Below are 21,619 nucleotides of genomic sequence, written 5' to 3' on the forward strand. Positions count from 1 at the left end.
GATGCTGCTAAATGACACACGTACAAGGTTCAGGTGTAATTATGATTTGCGAAGGACACGGATTAAATTACTCTTAAAATTACCTTTTAAAAGTATTGCTGCGATGTGAAAACTGCGACTGACCTCCAGAACGCTATATCCAGTACTCACACGTGATAATGTCAAATCTGCGCAAGGTTGCCAACTGCTTTTTGTACAAAGCGTCGATGTAATTGTCCGTTTCCTGTACCGACAAAGTGAGAACGTCAAAAGTCGGTACATACTTGCGGAAAGTCGGTACAACTCTCCACCAAATGTCATGGAGATTGATTGTAAACAATCTGCCTCATGTGTTGAGGATATTGAGTAGAAATACACAATATTTCAATAAATTTACATTTATAATATTGCTTTTGGTGCAATTTTGGATACGCTTAAAGCGATTGATTGTGTTTAATCGAATGTTAATGTTTGCGAAAGGATAACCGACGATTTCTCCTTCAAACAGGATGAGCATCGTCTGGTGAATGAAATACTTATCACACGCTTAGCTCATCCCGAACGCTGCTCATTGGTGATTAATCCGCACGTAAAACATTGCTGGTTTTACACATAAACTTTATTTGTTTTGTAGCACGAAGCACATTTCAATGCTCAGTGTATCTGATGGAACAGAGGTGACGAAGGCGCAGTATCTACTAAGTTAGAGGCAAATTTGCTGTAAGTAACCTGTCCTAAAAATCCTCCTGTAGGAATGATTTTGCATTACTCACAGTTCTAATATTTCACCAACAGTTTCCATCGTGTTCATGTATAGAATGCGATCGACGATCGTACGAAAGCAGCGTAAAAGATCAGCGTCAAGGAAACCACATCTGATCTTGAAAAATATTAATACCTGTCCACCAACGCGAAAGGTGTGTCCGTACGGTAAGCTAGATTATTAATTCATCCTCGCCAGCATGTGCCGGTTGAGCAAATGCAAAAATGAGCACGATTTTACGGCTGCTCTACTGTCCGGCGAGCAGCGAATGCTTTATTTACGATCCGTTTCTGTTGCTGTTTACGTATAGCATCGGCGTTTACCTTTGCGACTGTGTTTTTTCTTCAATGTGTTTCTTTTCCACCCAAGATTACGGGGCGGAATGTTGGAATGTTCCTGCCAACAGTTCATTTCCAACTGCGTAGGCGTTGGCGTTGCTTAGAAATGTGTTCGGTTCCACCGTTCGGCAAAGGGTGTTTTGACGGCTCTAGACGCCGGGTGCAAACAGCACAACCAGGTGCGAAATTAGCGTCTACTCATTCACCTGTGGCAGTCGCCACCGGTAGTTGCCACCGGTACGGCAAGAAAAAAGCGGAAATTGCTCAAAAATCGCTACAATGTGTTGGTCTTATTTTATACAACAACCGACAGGCAACAGCCGTCGTACCTGACCCTCGGTCAATTTGGTTCGGTGTGACCCCGATTGATGAGTTTTTGTTGGTAATGTTCATGTTTTTCTTGGCCAATTTCGGTCGAACCGTTTGACGTATTGGCGTGCAAACTATTCAGCTTCACCTTGTGCCGGATTGGTTTCGCGATGGTCATTTACAGGCTGTCAGACGATCCGATCCGATTGCGCAATCGTAATTGAAATTGTGTGTCCCAGCCGAACCGTGGCTACTTATCACAAATGAAAGAGGCGCTACGGGAAGGGTGATGAAATTGGGAACTATATTTAAATTTTTAAAGCCGATCGTTAACTACCTCCTAGGCGCCCATTTCATTGTTTGAGGTTAGGTCGATTGGTTCCTTGACGCTGTGGTGTGTTTTTATTGGCTTTTATCTACGCGTTGCCACATCTTTCGTTCAATCGGTTGGCAATGATAGTGGAATGTTGCACCATGCTTTGCTAATTGAGTGTTTGGTTGCTTACTTTAGAGTGAGTGTATTTGTTAGTGCATTCAGTTATATCATGCGAGCAAATTGCGAAACCCATTACGAAATTAGTATGCATATAAACACGAGGTTAGTATTTAGGAGAACCGATCGAACGATTCGTGTTGGAAGTGGTGTGTTCGTATTCTAGACATAGCATCGAAACAAGTTCGACCACCTGTTGCTTTTATGTCCATGTAGACGACGTACCATTCTAATGACATGATCAGCAAACCGAAGCCTGACCTGGCAGGGAGTTTATTTCCCTGTACGATAGTGAACTCTTAGCGGCATCTTTATTGATCTTCAACTAATAAGGAAATGGGCTAATAAGGTCCTTAAATGTTTCTGACCATATTCCTCTCAAACGCGATAAAGAGGGAATTTTATTTGAACTTTGTGGTTGACTTAGTTTTATCTAGTCTTAAAGTCGGTATATCGGTAAAGAAATTTTGGTCTGGCATTTGTGACTTTCTAAGACTTTATTTATATCAATAGTTCGATCGGAATATTGAGAATATTTTTGTAACTCCTTATCAATTTCCAGTAAATTCTTTTAGGACGTGCAGTCCCTTTAATATTCTTGAGGTTTTCAAGGCTATTTCATGGTGTCTTCAATACATCACAGTATTTTCAATATTCTTAGCAGCGTATTTTAACAATGGCTTTAACTATTTGAATATTTTATTATATTTTTATACATTCTACTCTCATTAAATCATTCTCACAAAATCTCGCTTTAATCCCCTTTCAACGGCTTAGTTTTTCCCCCCGTATCAGGCGAAATAGAGAAATAATCAGTAAACCGATCACCGCCCCGATTGAATACTCGCGTGTGGTGTAGTAGTGCTGTGGGTTAGTCAATGCGTAGTGTGTGTGATTTTACTTAGTGCTCTGAAAAAAAAAATACCGTCAAGAATTTCCCCATCTGGGTAGTGTTAGTGCGTGGAGTGTGTTACTCTACTCCTTCTGAACTGTGAACTCCTTCGATCGGCAAGTTTATAGGCCGATATAGTCCTCCCTTTTTCGTGCTCCTCCACCCCGCTTTCATCTCGTGCATCCTAGGAACACCTAGGGGCGCTTCTTACGAGTGGCGTCAGCCTTAGAACTGCCGTCAGCATGACGCTGAAAGATGAAATATTGACCGCCGATGTCAAACCGGGTAATGTGTGCTGCCTCTTTTGGTGTCTTGTACCCTTACCCACCTGTCTTAAACGTGTCTGTACCTCACACAGTAAACAGTATGGGTGATCTTCACTCCGGGTTAGCTCCGGTCGCATGTCGTTGACTAAACAATGATGTGTCGATGTTTGCACGTGTTTTGCTCACCACCTACACTATATTCGTCCCTCGTCACTAGGTAACTGTTGACAGGTAGCATCATCTGCACACACACGAAAAATAAAGTTCACGCACACTCAAGGGCGAAGCGCGTAATACAAGGGAAGAAATAGCTTTCGCGTTGACAAGGTCAAGCGCTTACTGCATCGTCCCGTCATGTTTATGGTTTCGACAAACCTTTCCCAGCCGTGAACGAAATTTTCTCCGTGTTCCCAAACGGTCCCCAGTTGACATTCCATTCGCTTTCACGGTTCAAGACGGTTCGATACTTGGCGTGATCTATTTCACCCGTCCCAGACACATACGGTGTCAGGCGTGTGTTTAACGGTGTTTAACGTGTGACAAATTTATCTACCCTTACGATACGCTGCATTAATTTTCGGTTGATAGTTGTTTGCTTGTTTTCTTTTTTAATCAAAAATGTCCCTCGAGATTTAGCGTTAAATGCAGTCCCAATAGTCTAGTCGTGTGTTTATATGTGTATGCGTGTGTATGTGTCTTTTTATGTGAATCATATTACAACCACGAGGGGGAACCGTATCATGCAGCGATGTGTCAATTAAGTGCATGGTGATTAAATGCGATTGCATCAGAGCGTGAGCACGGGTGCGCAAGTGATGTGATACTCCTTATAATTAAAGCCGATGGCCGAGATTTATGGCTTTTTTATTAACACATTCATACGTTTGCCGTGCCGCGGTACATTCTGGGATCCTGCCTTTGCATTGGTGCAAAACGTGATCCTCTAGAGCGTTGTCGTCGCGTTGCGCTGTTAACGGCATAAGAAGATGCCTTTGGGTGTCCCATGTCAGTTGCAAAATATTTGGCGCGTAAATCGGACGCGCCCTGCAAACCTCATTGCAATGCAACTTTTTTTCGATCGGATACACATTATTTTTTGTGTTGTGTCTATAGCATTCAGGGTAAATAATGGCATATAAACAAATGATTTTTTAAATGATTGATGAACAAGTGATCCATCCTTTGCAGTAGCGTGACATTGAAAGTAATAAAGCAGTTCAGGTTTTAAAACAGTTTGATACATTTCTTGATGTTAGAATGCAACATATTAGTGTGACATGATGCAAATAATGTAAATAATAAAGTCAAGTTTCATTTGATTATTTTTTGTACAAAACACCAGGCGTCTCCATATCGTTTTCTTGACATTTCCAATAAAATTGTTATAGTACACATTATCTGATTCACTTTTTAAATACAAAATTAAAAGAAACTATATTTTTAGTTGTTTACAAGCCAACTCCTTTTAAAATTCTATCGGTGGTTCAGCAATACTGACTTAAATTAACACTCAAACCTGCCACCTCACTAAACCATCATTTGCAAAGCTGTTTATCCGGCTGAGGATCGTTAACTTTTACGATCCATAACCGATCCTGGCTCGTTGTCATCGTGTTTGTGTAGCCACACATCTGTTTTTCCCCATTTCCCCCTCGTTCGACCGTTTCTCTGCCACACCCCACGATAGAGAAATAACTCAAAACATTCGTGTACGATCAATTCTCGGCCCGGTTAACACCTTTCCGTTGAGTGTTTGAAGTGTTTCTGTTTTATGTGATGTGATGTTAAGAAACCCGTGCAAAAAATAAACGGAGGTTTCAAAGCGTGATTGTGGCGAAGGAAGTGAGCAAAATTGTAAAACCTACACACAAAACAGTGAACCCTTCTGCTGACTAAACGCACCAAAACACCGTAACTAATGGTTATTTTAAACGTTTTCACGTGAAATGTGGTACGATCGTAAATAATCGCGAAATAATAATGCAGACATTTAACCACTCAAGCTCCCGAACTGAACAAAACCTCTTTGTTTAAACAACGTTATTCATGTGAAATAAGTATATGTTTACAGTGATGGGCGATTTGTTAAGCGTGTTTATTGGTTGGTGATTTTTGCTATTATTTAATTTATATCTTTTGCATCTTTCCCTCTACCGGCGGTGTTGTTGAAACAGACTTCGGCGTGTCCTATAGCAAGGAAGACATCCTTCTACCGTCGAAACGCCAACACCGTGCGCCTCAGGCGTCACCTGCCGACCCGGTACCTGCAACACAGCCCTCCCAGCATCGTTCCCGGGAGCCCGATTGTGTTGCGGCCCACCGTCCTGAGTCACAGCGACTGGCGACGAGACCGATCTATCACTACCGTCCATGCAACACGACGCCCTCTGGGCTGCGCTACTCCAACGATCCCAACGAATCCGACGACGATAACCCTAGCGAGGGATTTAAGGTAAGTGCGGTTGCTTCACGTGTCGATTTTAACGCCGAAAGCCGTTTATTTATTACCCTTTGGACCGATACCAATGGTGCTAACCATTTTGCTGCAGGGTGAGGAAAAGGAATACTTTTTTAAATTTGATACATTACACGAAGGTCCCATCGCGTTACAGACCTTTCAGAAATCATCTTTGCGCGGCGCCAAAAATGAAATTGCTACCCGTACGCGGTGAACGCAATTAAACAATTTTCACATTCTTTTCTCACACTTCCGTTCGGTGCCGTTGGCGGTGTCATCCGCTTTCCGTGCGGCTTTCGGTGCTGGCAGTCTGCCGGTAACCCGTGTGGGGTGTTGATATAGATGGGTGTTTTTAAAAATAAATTATCTTTCGCTTCGTGGGAAATTTCATACCGTGTGAAGTGTGCGGCAAATGTATCAAGCAAATAACATGAAGAAAAAAAGGGAAGGTTCAACCAAAAACACCAAAAACACGTCGATCGCGTAGCGATACAAGTTTGAGCGCAAGATAGATTTTTTTTTACGAAATGTAGCGCCCTCTAGTGGTGGGGGTTTCTAGTAAAACTTACAAAGTTGGCGCGACACTGAAAGCGCCATCTGGTAGTATTTTTTCCAACCGTTGTTGGGAACAGAGAGGAGCTAAAAAGTTCCTTGAATTGATGATGATGATTTTGAAAATTATTTTTAGTAAGTTGCTTAGTGTTTTGGTTTGTTTAGTGATTTATAAACATTTTTAAAGACAGTACATATTTCTATTTCTACTTCTACCTAAATTAAATCATTAATGAAATATTTTTGTTACCAATAACCATGCGTCTCCATAATTCAATATTTCAATTATAAAACAAATATGTATTTATTACAATGACTAGAGCCATTCTCATACATAAGTTAATATATTAATGATTTCTAAGAATAGTTTTTAAATCAGCAACTAAATTTATACTTTTTAGATATTACATTTAACAGCATCTAAATCCATATTTGCCACAGCTCATTTGATTGCAAATGTGCAAACCGGGAGGCATTGAAATCCATCGCGAACGTAAGCATTATGCGGGAAATATTAAATCATTTATGCTTCGTCACATTTTACGCGTAGCGTTTAGAAGGGCCTACCATGAATCAGTCGGCACGACAAGATTGCTTTCGAGAGTGGATTTACTGTTCAAACACTTAGACCGCTCCGGGTGACAGATAAAGTCCAACTGCATCCGCCCTCTTGTGCGATTAAGACGTTCGTTTGCATGCTGCCGACAAGCGTCACTTTGGATAGTGAATATGACGCAGGTGCAAAACGATGAGTGTGCGTTGGTATTAAAGCGAATCAATTCTGCTACGTTGCTTCATAACATGCGAATTATAATGCGAAAATACGTGTGACTACGCAAAGAACTTGCAATGAAATAGTAAAAAAGAAATGAAAACTTTCTGAGAACTTAACTTTTTCACTTTATACCCATCACCATTAATCAGTTTTTCAGGTTTTGTTACCCTGATAAATCATAAACAAGATCGTTTTGCAGCAGTTTGATTAATAAGCTTTGTCCCTGTCGCTGTGCGCATAACATTTGTCACACCGAACACAACTCAGTGGTTAAGTAAGTTACACGTCAGACACGGACTCAAACAACGTTTCCTGACTCATGCCTCGGGAAATGGAGGCGCATGGTAGCTGGTAGAAATTATTTCTTTCATAAGGATGAAATCAACGTTCCCAGGCAAAAAGAACACATTCCTTGTTGTGTTTCCGTACATTCTTCGGTGCTAAATTGACCGCCAAAAAAAGATGATGCATTCGCGCCAAAGCCGGTTTTCCTTTCAAACAAAGTTGATCCACTGCCAGACACGGTCGCGTTTGACGGTAGATCATTTCACCTTTCATTAGGGGGTGAGTAAAGGCGAGAATGGGCCATCGCTATGATGCATGCCAGATGTGCAACCCGACCCGATTCGGCCGGACAAACACAAACGGCAGCATACCGTGCCAAAAATGGATGCATGCTGTATGCTTTGTGCTGTTCTGTTTAGTGCACAAAACCCATTCGATCGAATCATTGTGCAGCATACAACAGCCGTTGGCTGTATGCGGAAATAGGCATACGAAAAATATTTGCTTCGCAGCAAACAATTTCTCCCGCCTTTCTTTGTGCAACGGTCAAGGTCTATTTGCGGTAAAGCAAACAAAAAAAAACATGAGAATCACGAGAAAATGAAAACATTCCTCTGGTGATGGTTTGTTTACCGCGTTGACGCATCCTTAATGAACAAATTTTATTTAACTTCGTCTCAAGTTCGCGATCAAATAGCGTTAATTTAGCACCTACCAATGGAATATTCCTTGCGCTAATGTTGCTCATTAGTCCGCAAGTTAAAGCGCAGAAAAATTACAGCCGACGTGTGTACAGCAAGACGCGTGCAGGGAACTTCAATTCAAACAACCACTCTTTTTCAAAAACGCTGATGCGCTTTCGCACATTCCACTGCTTCCGCGATTGCACTTAATCCACCCATCTCATCTGTCAGTCCGACTTTACGGACAGCAGTCTCGGTATGCATTGATGCGCTCCATCAGCGTTGGGACCAGTTGCACACGCCGCCTGCAACGGGCATTAATTTACCCTGCTGTCAGTTCCGGGAGTGGCAAGTGTCGGCCGGGCGTCGTTGGTACGGAAAAAAATCCTACCAGATAGATGGCAAACTGTCAAATAACATCCATCAGTCGTCGTCTCTCAGTTCCGGTTCGGGGTAGAGGCGTGTGTGAGGGGTTCAGTTTCCGTTTTTAAAACTTTTTCCCCATCTTTAAAAATGCGGTCGACCTTTGCGTCGTACAACCTTGATCGAGTTCATGATCTTTCGCTGATGTGGATGATGGATCCGGGGGATGCGACATACGTAAATCAATCGACGTGGAACGTAACCCGATACGAACGGTTTACGACACGTGGCACCCAAAAAAGAAGAGTGAAACACAACCTGAAATCGAAACCGGAACTACTAACCAAGATCATTTATCTTGCCTCGTGCGATGCTTCATTTAATACCGCAGAAAGCTGACGTCTTTGCCCAGATCACAGACATATACGATTTAACAGCGAACAATTTGCCGTCGTTCCAATTCGGAATTGGCATATTTTTTGCGGGGGCAAACGATTTGCAAGATGGACCCCACTTCTCGGCGATCATTAATCACAACCGGCACGCTAACGATTATGGTGTGATCTTTCTCCACACCCATTTGGACGACTGATGAATGGCGATCGTTTGCATCGGTGCGGTGTATTGGCCACAACCGCGTGTATTTGCTGCAATGGGATTTAACGCTTAAGATGATAAGGTGACAGATTTATTAATCCTGTTCAATTTTTATTGCCTTATTGACTTTGTTTTTGATGCGTCGGAAACGTGAATCATTTGGGGGAATTAAAACGCAAATTTACATTTTTGTTTGTGTGGATTCATAGTGGCTGACGTGCGTATTTCGCGTAAATCAATTCATAAATTATTTTTTTTGATTAAATCACGTTGATGGAAAACAACACTTTATCATAAAAACAGTTTTATTGTAGACATTTGCTAGTAAGAGTGCCAACAACACCGATCCTCATTACGATTATCAATTTTATATGTTTAAGAGTGTATTGTATCTACTAAACGCGCCTAAAAGTATGCAATATGCTCACTTAAAAATCCTCAAATCACTCCTTATCCTAAAATTAAAATTGGAGGAACAACGAACCTTTGATTGAAAATTTGTTTAGGTTTATAACAAAACAAAATTATAGGATCTTCCTGACACATTTCTTAAACTAAAAGTGCTCATTTGTAAACCTATTGCATAATTCTAGGCGCAAGACCTTCAGATTTTGTAGAAATGTATTTATTTACAATTATATTCTTGTACAAATTATAAGTTTTATGAATTCCAAATGCAACTCAACTCTTTTCCCACTCTATAAGGCAGTTGATCAATTTTTCTCCCATTTTGTCATCCCATCTTTTATGTCCGCATTCCATTCAAAGAAAAATCATAGCTAGCAGCTTTAAAATTTCCCACCTACAAAGAACCTTCCCAACTGGTGAGTCTTGAGTTTGATTAATTTCGCGCTTGCAACCGCTTCTCTTCCTGTCCTGTCGGTGTCTGTGAACAAGGCTGCCCGTCATGTTTTACACTTTACTTCGTACCAGCAACGCAACAAGAATAATGCGTGACATTTCGCGGAAGTCGCTTTGAAGCGATCTTCTTTCTTCTGTCACCCGTTCCGCGGTCGCTCACATTTGGACTTTTGCTTGCGGGTTGTTGCTAATTGGAAATACCAGCTGGATTGAATCATTTAAGAGAAGAAGGACCCCAAAACCAGACCAAGGTCGCATCATCGAGCGCTGTCTCTGGTCCGTCTGCAGTGATTATTCGTTGTCAATCGTACCCATTTCAATCACGATTTGGTGCAAAAATCATCCATTTAAACTGTGAATGATTAATTACAGATGCGGCACTCATTTCCTCAGAGCAGACAGAGTTTTTTCCCTCAGCAAAACCAACGTTGTTTACAAACAAATCTCCGATTTTTTTTCCCAACATGGTTCCAGCTTTTTCTTGTACGATCATGAATATTCGGGCACTTGCTTTGCTTACATTTTGCAAAATGAAGATTTTCAAACCGCATTCGACGTGTTTCGTGGGCCGGGGGTAGAGTATTTTTTTCCCACGAAAAAAAAACACACGAATGAGCATCGCGTGAATGAGGTTAATAAACGCGTTGAGGTGTGCAGTTGGACACCATCCTCCTGCACGGTTATTGCACTGCGTAACAAATTATACAGCAAGAAGTGACACATGCAACAAAAAAAACCACCCCTCGAGGTCGGGAATCATCATCCATCATGGTCCAATTTACGGTTGCAATGGTCCGCTGGTAATTTTTACACCTTCACACACATGGCATTGCCTCATCGGACGTTTGGAAGCAGAATAATCGGACACCGTTTTCCCCTGTGCTTGCGTTTAGTGGGTGAGTCGAAAAATGACCAGCTGGTTGTGGAAAAACTAACATTTTGGGGGAGAGTTACGCGAGAGAACACGCAACACCTTTGCTCAGCGGGAGATGGAAAAAGTTCGTGTGATGAGTCACTGCTCTCGTGCTCGTTTCCCAAGTGATCGCGTGATCTTGAAGCAGGAAATCCCACTAATTTCCCGCGAGCATTAATGGATCAACACTCTCGCGCCGTTTGGGCACGCTCTCGGTCCCTCGGTTCTCTTGGTTCTTGTGCGGCCGAGAGTTGCATCCGTTGGATGGAAAGTGCGAGAAGCCGTTGGCCTGGGAAAGGGGGCAAAGTTTTGATATATTTAAATAAACGATCCCACCTTGTGAGAGCACGCACGCCGAGTTTCCCAGTCAGTCAGTTCGAGACGGTTGGTCGGACCGGACCAGGTCAAAAAGAATTAAACCGCCACAGGAGCAAGCGGCACAAAGCAATGTTCTCGCTGTGTGTAAATGGTTAGAGCAGCGGAGAGTGTGAAAACACACGTGATACAACGCATTGTCTAGAGTGTCGGAAATATATGTGATAAAAAAAGGGCAAGTGCAATCAGTGAACGAAACGTAGCAAGGCTAGTGCAAATGTAGTGAAAGATCCGCTGTGGCACAACGAAAAATGACCGAAGCGTTACACCATCCTGTCACGTTGAAGCGCGAGCGTTAATTGAAAGTGACACAAGTGAAACATAAAAAATCGTCAGCAAAAGAAACATCTACCGCTACAACTTATTGGCAAAATACAAACCGTACAGTGAAAGCCTCGCCAGCAGGAGGGCTTCAATAGACGGGAACGACCAGAGCAGTGCTCTGGTAGGTCGGACGACGAAAGTTGGAAAGAATTTAAGATATTTTTAGCAGGCCAGAAGAAGGGAGAACGAAAAAATAAACAAAAATAAAAGGAAGGTACTTCCCGCACTCCATCTTTTTCGTGGTTGGTGAATTATTCGGCAAAACGAGTGGTGTTGTGTGTTTGCCTGTGTATTATTTCACTGCCACGAACTGCCCTCTTGCGAGAAAAAAACAACGCCGTGACCGAAACAACCACCAGCAAAGTCACGAAACATCCATCAAATTAGTGATCATTCGGACACTATTCTTCGACCGATGTGAACACCGGCGAAGGAGCTCGAAGCAAAGCTAAATGCCAACAGGACACACACACACGCGCCGATTCGTTACGTTTTCGCATCCATTTTGGCATTTTGGTCCCGTGGCAGGTTGGGAAGTGCAGCCCGACGCGCGAAGAAGGAAGCGCGTTGCGGATGCATAAGGGCGAACCGAAAATAAACCTATTCCGGCCACTGTATACGTGTATTGCGTTACGCACCGTGTTACGCAGCAACGGCTGGGTTCGTTCGCGTGGAGAAGCAAAAGCAAAATTCCCCAAATTCTGACTCACGTGTGTTTGAATGAGTGTGTAGAAGGAGTTTTTTTGGTGGGAAGGAATCCACTAACGGTGCCGGAGAAGATTAACATTTCCGGCGGGAACTGCTAAGGTGAAAGTGATTGGTGCTATTTTCGGAGTGATTTTGGGCTGTGAGTGTCTCACTGTTTTGGAAGCACACCCGGAAATGCAAGACTGCTAAGCGCGGGCCGCTTTTTCCACTGTCCAAAAAGAGACCCCGACCCCTGCCACCATGTCGTTCTGTCGCATCACGGGCAAATGTCGGTCGTTGCCGAAGCCCAACTACTTCCCGATGCTGCCACCGATCTCACCGGCGGCAGCGAAGCGCTTCTGTCGCGTGACGGGCAAATCGTACGGGTTGCCCTCGCATCACTTCATCCCGGTGACGCTCGTCAAGCGGCCGGCCGGTGCGGACCGGTGCCGGGTGACGAACGTGTCAGCGGAGCTCGAACCGCACCACTACCAGCCGGGCGCGTACGGTAACCGGCGGCACGAGGTGCTGTGTGCGTTCCGTTACGTGCTGCCCGTGCTGGACGATAGTGATGAGGCGCAGCGCAATCTTACCGCTATCCTGCAGCAGAAGACGAAACCGCTCGAACAGAGCCTGTACGTGTATCGGGTGGATGAGCGCAACTTTGGGCTGGTGTTTCCGGCCCGCCTAGAGGCGGCCGTCCGCGACGGCGACGTGCGGGATGTCATGCTGGCGAAGGAGTCCGACAAGCTGCTGATCAAGCTGCGCAAGGGTAACAGTGTGAGCGTTCCGCTGCAGAGCTTCGAGCACGCGACGCTCGAAGCGGGTGGCGCACTGTATGAGGGCGAGGGCCCGCGCGAGGAGGTGATCAAGCGGAGGGAGAAAGAGGACGCGAAGCGTCCGAAACCGAAACCGAAGTCGAACCTCTCCAGCATAGCGAACATCTTCGAGAGCAAGGAGCGCGTCGAGGAGGAACAGATCGAGCAGGAGCAGCGCTTCATCGAGGAGCACCGCGAGAAGGCGGTTCGGCTCGCTGCGGAACGCCGCGAACGCCAGCGGGCGGAGAAGCTGCAGGCACTCCGGCTAAACGAGCACCTGCTCGAGCAGGACCCGGAGCTGGGCGATCTCGTAAAGCCGCTCATCGAATCGTGGGACTGGAGCACACTCGAGCGCGAAGCAGCGGACCGGAATGCGGAAAGTGCTGGTGTTCGCAGCACGGTCACTGCCCTACCGAAGCCGCTGAACGTGCTCCCGGTGGTGATCACCGCCCGGAAGTTGCTGGTGGATGAAGCCCAGCTCGAGCACTGTTCCGGCCTGGAAGCGGCATCGTACGTTGGCACCATCACACCCGCCAAGGTGGAGCTGAGGCCGGAACGGGGAGCGGCAATCGGTGCACTGACGCCCGAGATGCTTGGCCAGCTTGCCCAGCTAGAGGAGCGGCTTGGCGCATCGGCTGAGTTGTTGCCCCATCTGGACGATCTCGCATCCGTCATGGCGCACCTGAACCAAGCCCAACCGACCGAGGTGGACGGAGTGCCCGGCGTGAAGCTGATCGTCAACCACCAATCCGTGTTCGTCCCCGGCCAGATGGTGCTGGTCGGTGGTAAGCCAACGTTCGTACCGGGTCAATCACTCCCCAGCGCTGGAAGTGCTTCCGGTGAGCTGGAGTTCATACCCGGTGTCACCATCACCGGCCACGACGGTACGATCCAGTTCATCCCCGGCGAGGTTACGACGGTCCGGGCAGGCAAGCAACCGTCGGCCACGTTCGTGGCAGGCAAGGCGATCGCCGGCCAAGGGTTCGTGTGTGGCCAGGTGCTGTCCGTGAACGGTGAGCCACGCTTTGTGCAGGGCCAAACGATTGTAACCCCCGAGGGTGTGAGCAAATTCATCGCCGGTGTTGTGGACGAACGTACCGGACAGTTCGTTCCCGGCCAGCCGATCGAAACACCGGACGGATTGCGGTTCGTGCCCGGCCAGACAATTACCGTGCAGGGCCGGGAACGGTTCATCCCCGGCCAGAACGTACCGAACCCGGACGGTGGTCCGGGTGAGCTAGTGTTTGTGCCGGGCCAGACGGTTCCAATCGCTGGTGGTGCTGATCGGTTTGTGCCGGGTAAAACGATCGTCACCGCCGAGGGGTCAAGATTTGTGCCGGGACAGTATGTCGGCGACGCGTTCGTGCCCGGAATCGTTGATGGCGGTGGACGGTTCGTGCCGGGCGTTAACATCGAAACGAAGGAGGGTTCGAAGTTTGTCGAGGGCCAGATCGTGCACACGAAGCACGGTGATGTGTTTATGCCCGGCACTACGACGATCGGACCGGCCGGTGAAGTGTCGTTCGCGCTGGCTTCCACGATCGATGCGGTCCGGTTTAGTGAGCCAACGCCCGTTGGCATGGTGGTGGATGGTGAGCGGCTAGCAATCGAAGAACCGTCGCTGTGCGTGTTTGGCCATCTCGTGCAGAACGATGTTGGGGTGGAGTTCTATCCGGAGCGCATCGGGCGGGAGCATCTTCCGGCCGGCAAAGTGGTACCGGGCAAGCTGGTAAAGCAATTCGCCGAATCGAAGTTCATACCCGGCATCAAGACGGAAGATGACGGTTTCATACCGGGCCAGGTGGTGCTCACCGACCGGGGTGAACAGTTCGTCCCCGGCCAGGTGATTGAAACGTCCGAAGGCATGAAGTTCGTACCGGGGCAGATTATCGAGACGAAGAGCGGGCCCAAGTTCGTGCCCGGCCAGACGATGGAAACACCGGACGGGCCACGGTTCGTACCGGGCCAGATCATCAACACGCGCGTCGGACCAACGTTCATACCGGGGCAGGTGATCAGCACCGACGACGACGGCGAAAAGTTCGTCCCGGGTCAAATCGTCGACACGGATGATGGGCCGCGGTTCGTACCGGGTCGCGTAGTGGAGTCGGAGAATCGCGTCACCTTCATCCCGGGTCGCATCGTACAGACGGCGGACGGACCGCGGTTCGTCGCACCGGATCTGAAGGACAACGAAGATGGGGATGAAGAGTTCTCGGTGCAGAGCTTCACCGTGACGCCAGAGGAGTTGAAGCTTCTGAAACCCAGCCAGCCGGCATACGGTGGAGCCGTTTCCGGTGAGAGCACGCTTGTGGTTAGCCTCGATCTAACGATCCTGCAGAGCCTTGCGCAGTCGGGAATGCCCATCGGACGTCAGGTGGAAGCTTCCGCCGTGGATTACGTGCTCGAGAGCACGAAAGAACGCAAAGCGTTGCAGCAATTCCTGGCCGAGAATAGCCTGCCGGGTGCGAAGCTGGACGTGTTGGAGAGTATCTTTGACAGGTTGAAGCAGGTCTGCCGGAAGGTGGATCGCGAGTCCCTCCAGTACAGTGATGCACATGCACCGAAGGACGAGACGGTGTGCAATGGATCGATCGGCGCTGTGGAAGCCCTCGCATCCAGCTTGGCCACAATCCTCAGCGAAGCACAAGCGTCGGACCCTAACGCACCCGAGCGGTCCATGTACGAGATGATAGCGGAAGCGATCAAGGCATCCACTGGCGAGTACACGGTGGAGGAACTGCAACACATCATTCAGTCACCGGAAGCAGTCGACTATCTGTTCGGTGCGGTTAACCGTACAATCGTCAAGAACAACATCGATCAAAAGCTACGCACGCTGACGGCACTGATGGAGGAGGAACCGATGGGCGAAGACAACGCACCTGGTACGGGATCGCTCCCAACAGGGGCGATCGAAGAGTTCTGTCAGCTGCTCGATAATAGTGGCATGTCCGAAGCGTTCGTAAATCTGCTCAAAAAAGACGAGAACCTGTTCAAATCGATCGTGACCAGCCTGAAGAGTTCCGGCGTGGTGGAGGACAGCGTGAACATCTCGGAGATACTGCAAACCGCGCTGGTCGATAGCATACAGGAGCGGGCACAGGCGGCACTGGTCGAGCTCGTGGAAGATCCCCGTTCCCAGGACGCTTTGCGCACGCTGCTCCGTAAGTCGGAGGGACTCGCACACGCCCTTGGACACGCCAAGGAGGCAGAGGCGTTGCAGTATCTGCTGACCCATCCGGCAGCGTTGCGTGATCTCCACAAAGAGGACGAACTGTTCACCATTATCAACCGTGTTCTGATCATGGAGCAGTTGGCTGAAGATGACGACGAGTATCGGGAGCTGATGGATGGGCTCGAGCGAACACCAGCGCACGCCACGAAGAGTGACAAGCTGCGGGAACTCATACGGCAGAGTGGAGCGTTGTCGCATGCAACCGCCCGGCGCCCCGTCATTGAGTCGTCCCGCGATGTACCGCTGTCGCTGTTCTACACCAACAATCAGCTTGCGATCGAGGAGTTCTTCCTGAAGAGTGGCCAAAGCCAGCGGCATCACCACTACCCGAAAGCGTTCCTCATCATCAAGCGCGGCATACAGGCGGTGATACCGCGCGAGTCGAGCCACGAAGTGTTGGCGGGAAAGATCGCCTACACCGTGCTGGATGAGGACGGTATCCGGCACTTCCAGCCGATGAATGTGCTGTCCGCGTTACGCATCACACCGCGGTTCCTGCACCGGTTCTCGATGTACAGCTGCGAGGTGCAGGAGGAACCGGACTATGAAACGCTCAGCAGTAGCGGTAGCAGCAGTCACGATGCGTTGGATAAGGTGGACGAGGCGGCCTACTTCTATCGGCCTCTGTCCCGGAGAGGATCGCTACGTGTGCCAGCCACCGCACCGCCGGCCAATGGGGCTGCTCGACAGCTCGAACGGCAGGAATCGTTTAGCCCTCGGCTGATAACACGCAAGCTGCCACCGATAAACGGGTACCATCCGGTAGGTTCGTTGCCACCGCTGCAACCACTCTACCAACCGTTACACACCTTCCCCACCGTCATCACCCATCACCAGCATCTGCAGCAGCATGTACCTTCCCGACAGCATCAGCACCAACACCAGCATCAGCATTACCACCCCGCAGCAAAGGCAGACAATGTTAAGGTAGGTTCGCGGGTTCCGCTTAGTTCCTTGGCATCCGACGCGTTTGCTTTTCGGCAGCCTCGCCTGGGAAGGGCAAGTAAAGCGACACACTAATTATAGACGACATCGAGCAGGCCAAATAATCAGTTTGAAGGACAACGAACATGGCAGTTGACATTTCTTGTGTGCTGTGTTCTGAGATATGGGGTGTAGACGAGCTGTTGCGTTGAGATGTTCTTCTCTACGAGATTGCTTTGTTTATGAAGATTAATCTTCACAAAAATACACTCACACACCCACCCACGATCGAAGTTGGCGTTGGCGTACGAAACATGTTGTTTTCCATAAAGATGATAACATCTTGTCAACGCTTAGTCTCTATTTGCTAACGCAACTATTATAAATGGGGTTAAAATTGCCCGATCTTGCGTCTCACTCCGGTGCTCGGTTGGGAAGAATGAATGGACATGAATGGATGACCTACTTTCAACTGGATATGCTTCTAGATCTCGGAACAGCTCAACTGAGCATTATTCGAGGAACGATTAGTGCTACACACAAGATTAGCTCTCATCCCTTTCAGTGTACGGCGGAGCTCAGGTTAATCCTGAAGAAGTATAACCACCAGTCATCGGTGTGATAATGGCAAACAAGGGATGTCGATTTGTGGTACCGTTCGTCGTACTACAAAAGGTGAAGAGCTAGAGAGAGATGTCTATTTTTATCGTTCAGTTACCGCACACACACGAGCGGAATCTTATGCTTGGGTTTGCCTTCCCTTGCGAAGACGCATCTTCAACGCAAGAAAAATCGTCAGCCATGTTCGTTTCGGTAATGGATCATCATGTGCGAACTCGTCGAACAGTTTTTGGTACCGCGCCCCGAGATGGATCGTCTATAAATAGTGTGCTTAATAAGGGTATATGCTCACCGTCACCCGAATTGATCGATTCGGGACGACTCTCAATGTGGGACGAGACTTGAGGGCAAGCAGATGAGCTAGAGTAATCCCATTATCCTTTTTTCCCCGTTTTTACTTCGCTGGATAATGTTGATTGCGTTCAGCGTTCTGCAATCCGTCTGTCTCCATTGAGTCTGCTCTCGGTGGATGTATATTAATTACGGCGAAGCATCATCATCGCAAATGTAATGGAACATCTGCTAATCGTTAGAAGCACACCGCTCCTTTACTCACTCATACACACAAACTCTCACTCTTTCTCTCTGTCAATTCGTTTTCAGCAGACTCTACCGATGGCAATGAGGATCGCGATCAAGGCCTCGCTAGCGCAAGGCCGCGAACCATCGACCTGCTATCGCTCCAACAGCCGGGACTCGATCCATCGAACGTCATCCCGCACGAGCGTACACGACTGGAGCTGGAAGTGATACACCGGGAGTGGTGCTTTCGTCACGCTACTCAACTTTAGATCGCTTTTTTTCTTAATGATTAGTTAGCTAGATGATAAGAACCATGCTAAGAAACCGTCCGTGAAGCCGAACTGATCCTGTAAACGGCATGAGCGCCCAACACTTGTGGCCAGGTGGCCTCTGTAAACTACTCCGAATAAAACCGTATCTGTGTAGAGAAACGTTTCAAACCCAAAACTTGGTTGTACGTAAGGCGGGGGTATGACGCGTCATTCCAAAACGTGATATATCACCCTGCTGTGCTGACGTTTTTCTTCTGCAGTTCCGTTGTGGCACGGTGCAACAAATACAAAAACCGGCGACCTAATATTTCATCTCTCCCAAGGCACGTACATTTGATACTCTGCAAACTCGGCACGGTAATTAGTCAACGGTATGGAGACGGTTAAAGCCGAACCGCGTACGTAAATCATGCGCTGGCAGCTTGGTAGGCAAACAACCACTCATCATCACCACCGAATATTGTGCGCGGTCCCGTAATGCCTAATGGACTGTGTAGAGTGCGCGGTAGTTCACTGCAGGCAAGGTCATTAGAATACTTTTTCAAAAGCAGTCAGTTTTGCTAGAGGATTTCTTTAAGTAAGGCTATGGACATAAGGTTTTCCAGCAATACTGCCATTGCTCCAAATCGTTCCGTGATGGCGTTAGAAATAGTTCTCAAAACTGGAAGAAGCGCTTTTGCGCTTGACCCACATCCGTCTTCCTACCATCCAAAGGCGTTCGCGTTGCGCAATCTAGAGCAGTACCGAACAAACAAACATCTGCATCCATTTATTGATGGATTACCTCTTTGAAGATGTTGCGCCAAGAGAGTACTCCATATCTTCAATAGGCGTAGACGGATCTCATCGTTCTTAAGCTTACCATTTGCAGAGTTCATCGAATTCTTCCCCAGCTCCTGCTCAGTCAATGGAGAAAATGGTCGGATAATTCCGTCAAAAATCTTGCTCCTTGCTGTACATGCTCGTATATGCTCGTTCACTTACCTCCACAACACGAACGAGGAAGTGTCCACCATTGGTGGTGTGTAAATAGCGCTTTGCTGTTTCATTAGCTCTCATTAGACGATCCGCTTTGGCCAGTACCCAAATTGGCTCATGTGTCACTCACCTCACCGTGTGATGATGAAGATGACGAAGATGACACGTTGGTCGGCTTCACCTGCTGCTACCCCGGTGCAAGTGGTGCCCTATTAGCGGATTAGCGATTACCAAACCAAGTGCCACCAGGCAAAAAAAACCGCGTGTAGCTGCTACTACTGCTCCGGCCTCTCCGCTTGTTGTCGGTTTGAAGCCGGTGCGTCTGTGCGTTCGTTCCTGCCCGAAAGCCATGCGTTGTTGCGTGTCCCGCGACTCGGTAGTGGTCCGGTTTCGGTTCGGTTGCATAATTCTTAAAATAGATTATTCCGTCTTCGTTCTTCTTCATCGGTTTGCAACACGTACTGGTACGCACGCGGCAAAACGCATCAATCGCTTGTACAGGGTGGTTCTGCAAGTATTCACACTGAGAAACATATAAAGCAGAATAATTTATTTACAAATGAAAAATGACAGTACATTGTACTTTCTGACAAAAATAATTAATTATAATTCTCTCGATCTCTAATACTAGATCTTACATTTTAATATCGCTAATTATAAGATTGCATAATATGTGGCTGTTTCTGAACTGACTCTCGAACAGGCCCCGCGAAGGAATGGCCTCCTAGGACAAGAGTATCACTGACAGCAGCAAAACAAAATTATAAGGGAATCTTCCCAAGCAAGGTCTTACACCGTTGATCTCCAAGGAGGCTCCAAATACCCAATAATTTGGGGAACCTAAGCCGCAGAAGGGCGAGATGTGATATTTGAAAAATTTATTATGGGCAGAAACTTGGCGTAACTGTGCTGTGAGCGAGGAAAGCTTTCTGAAACCAGCAAAATTGGTTTTTATACAGTAAATTTCCTTAATCTTAGTTATCTCGTTCCATTCTTCTTCCTGTTGTCCTTTTCCATATGCAAATAGGATTCCAATTTTAACGATTTGTTATTTTAGTCTGCATCCTGATATGCTGCATGTACCTAAATTTATGAATGGCAACGAATAACCGAAGTACAATTGAGTAAAATAAAATTCTACAAAATATTAAGCATTTATATGCGTGACTCTGCCACTGATACACCCTGTGCCAACCACGTGCTGACAAATGTAACACGGACGGATCGTCCACCTAGTTCAGGTGCTCCAAAATGGCCGAGGAATCACCGAGTTCATAATGGATGGAAGGTGTAAACCTGCATTACGTTGAACAGGTTTGTGATCTACTGGAGATCGTTCACACACCACCCACCTGGGTAGAATGAACTCCTCACCAACGACCGATTTGCTATACACATTTCATCTTTTTCCCATGACACCTTCGCTTTGTAGAATCTACCGCCCGTTCTATTCACGCTTCTGGAAAAGCTCCGAGTAATACGCGCAAAACTCTTTCAACTCTCCAAACAAACGGATATGACGTTTACGCCGTACAGGCGTAAGAGTCCGCCAGGGAAAGCCAAATTGCACACCGCTGACGGACATAATGAGGCATACGGCATACGCCGTACCGAGCCGCGATTGCGAAAAAAAAATCCACCCCATTCTTCATCGCTTTGCGTAGGAGCGCGGCCAATTGCTCGGAGGATTTTTGCCGCGAAAGTGTTTTCGCATGCTCTATAACAGGGGGGGCCTTTAACATTCGCCAGCAGATGTTTTATTGTTCACATCTCCGGGGGGGGTGTGCTTTAGGAGGGACCACCGAGCACATCATCGTTTGGCGGCGGGTCACTAGCCGTGTTTGACGTCAAGAAATGGGGGGCGGTACATTCAACACGTGGTGCGAAAAATGTAACCAATAATGAACTCCAGATGAGTGGCCGCCAGTGGCACTGGGTAGATCGAAATGAACGATAGGAAAGTATGACGATCAGAGTTCTTGGACTTCGATTTAATGCGCTACGTGGGTATTTCTGGGTTCGTGCGTACGCACTAATGGTTGCCGCGGGTTCGCTAGGAATACAATATTTCCATCAAGCCACCACCTGATGGGCCGGAAATTCTAAAAATATTTTAACAAAATGTACCCTCCATTGACCTGTGCGCCATGTCAGCCATAGTTTTCCGACGATTTAGACCACGATTCAGATGATGGACGACAGAGTTTTCGTGCAGGGAACGTTTATCTTTTTGCGCTGCATGGGGAAAGAAAAGACACATAGTTGACAGTTCAACCGCATATAAATCATTTCCCAAGGTGGAAAAACTCGGCTAAAATATCTTCCTTCTGTTG

At 47.3% G+C, this 21,619-nt stretch overlaps 2 protein-coding genes across 3 annotated transcripts in view; both read left to right on the top strand.

The window, feature by feature from the left end:
* Positions 1-5,370: 5,370 nt before the first annotated feature.
* LOC128304404 (obscurin-like) overlaps positions 5,371-21,619 on the top strand; it is a 30,192-nt gene continuing 13,943 nt past the window's right edge. For both annotated transcript variants that reach the window (XM_053041592.1, XM_053041591.1), the window contains exon 1: positions 5,371-5,492. The gene's annotated coding sequence lies outside the window, so the exon portion shown is untranslated. The remainder of the gene's footprint in view (positions 5,493-21,619) is intronic.
* Positions 12,175-18,466, top strand: LOC128304403 (uncharacterized). Its single transcript, XM_053041590.1, has 2 exons — positions 12,175-16,896; positions 18,121-18,466. Exons 1-2 carry the CDS (start codon positions 12,175-12,177, stop codon positions 18,262-18,264), a joined length of 4,866 nt encoding a protein of 1,621 aa, XP_052897550.1. The 3' UTR covers positions 18,265-18,466.

This window comes from Anopheles moucheti, chromosome 3 (assembly GCF_943734755.1).
Source record: "Anopheles moucheti chromosome 3, idAnoMoucSN_F20_07, whole genome shotgun sequence".
NCBI classification, from domain to species: Eukaryota; Metazoa; Arthropoda; class Insecta; order Diptera; family Culicidae; genus Anopheles; species Anopheles moucheti.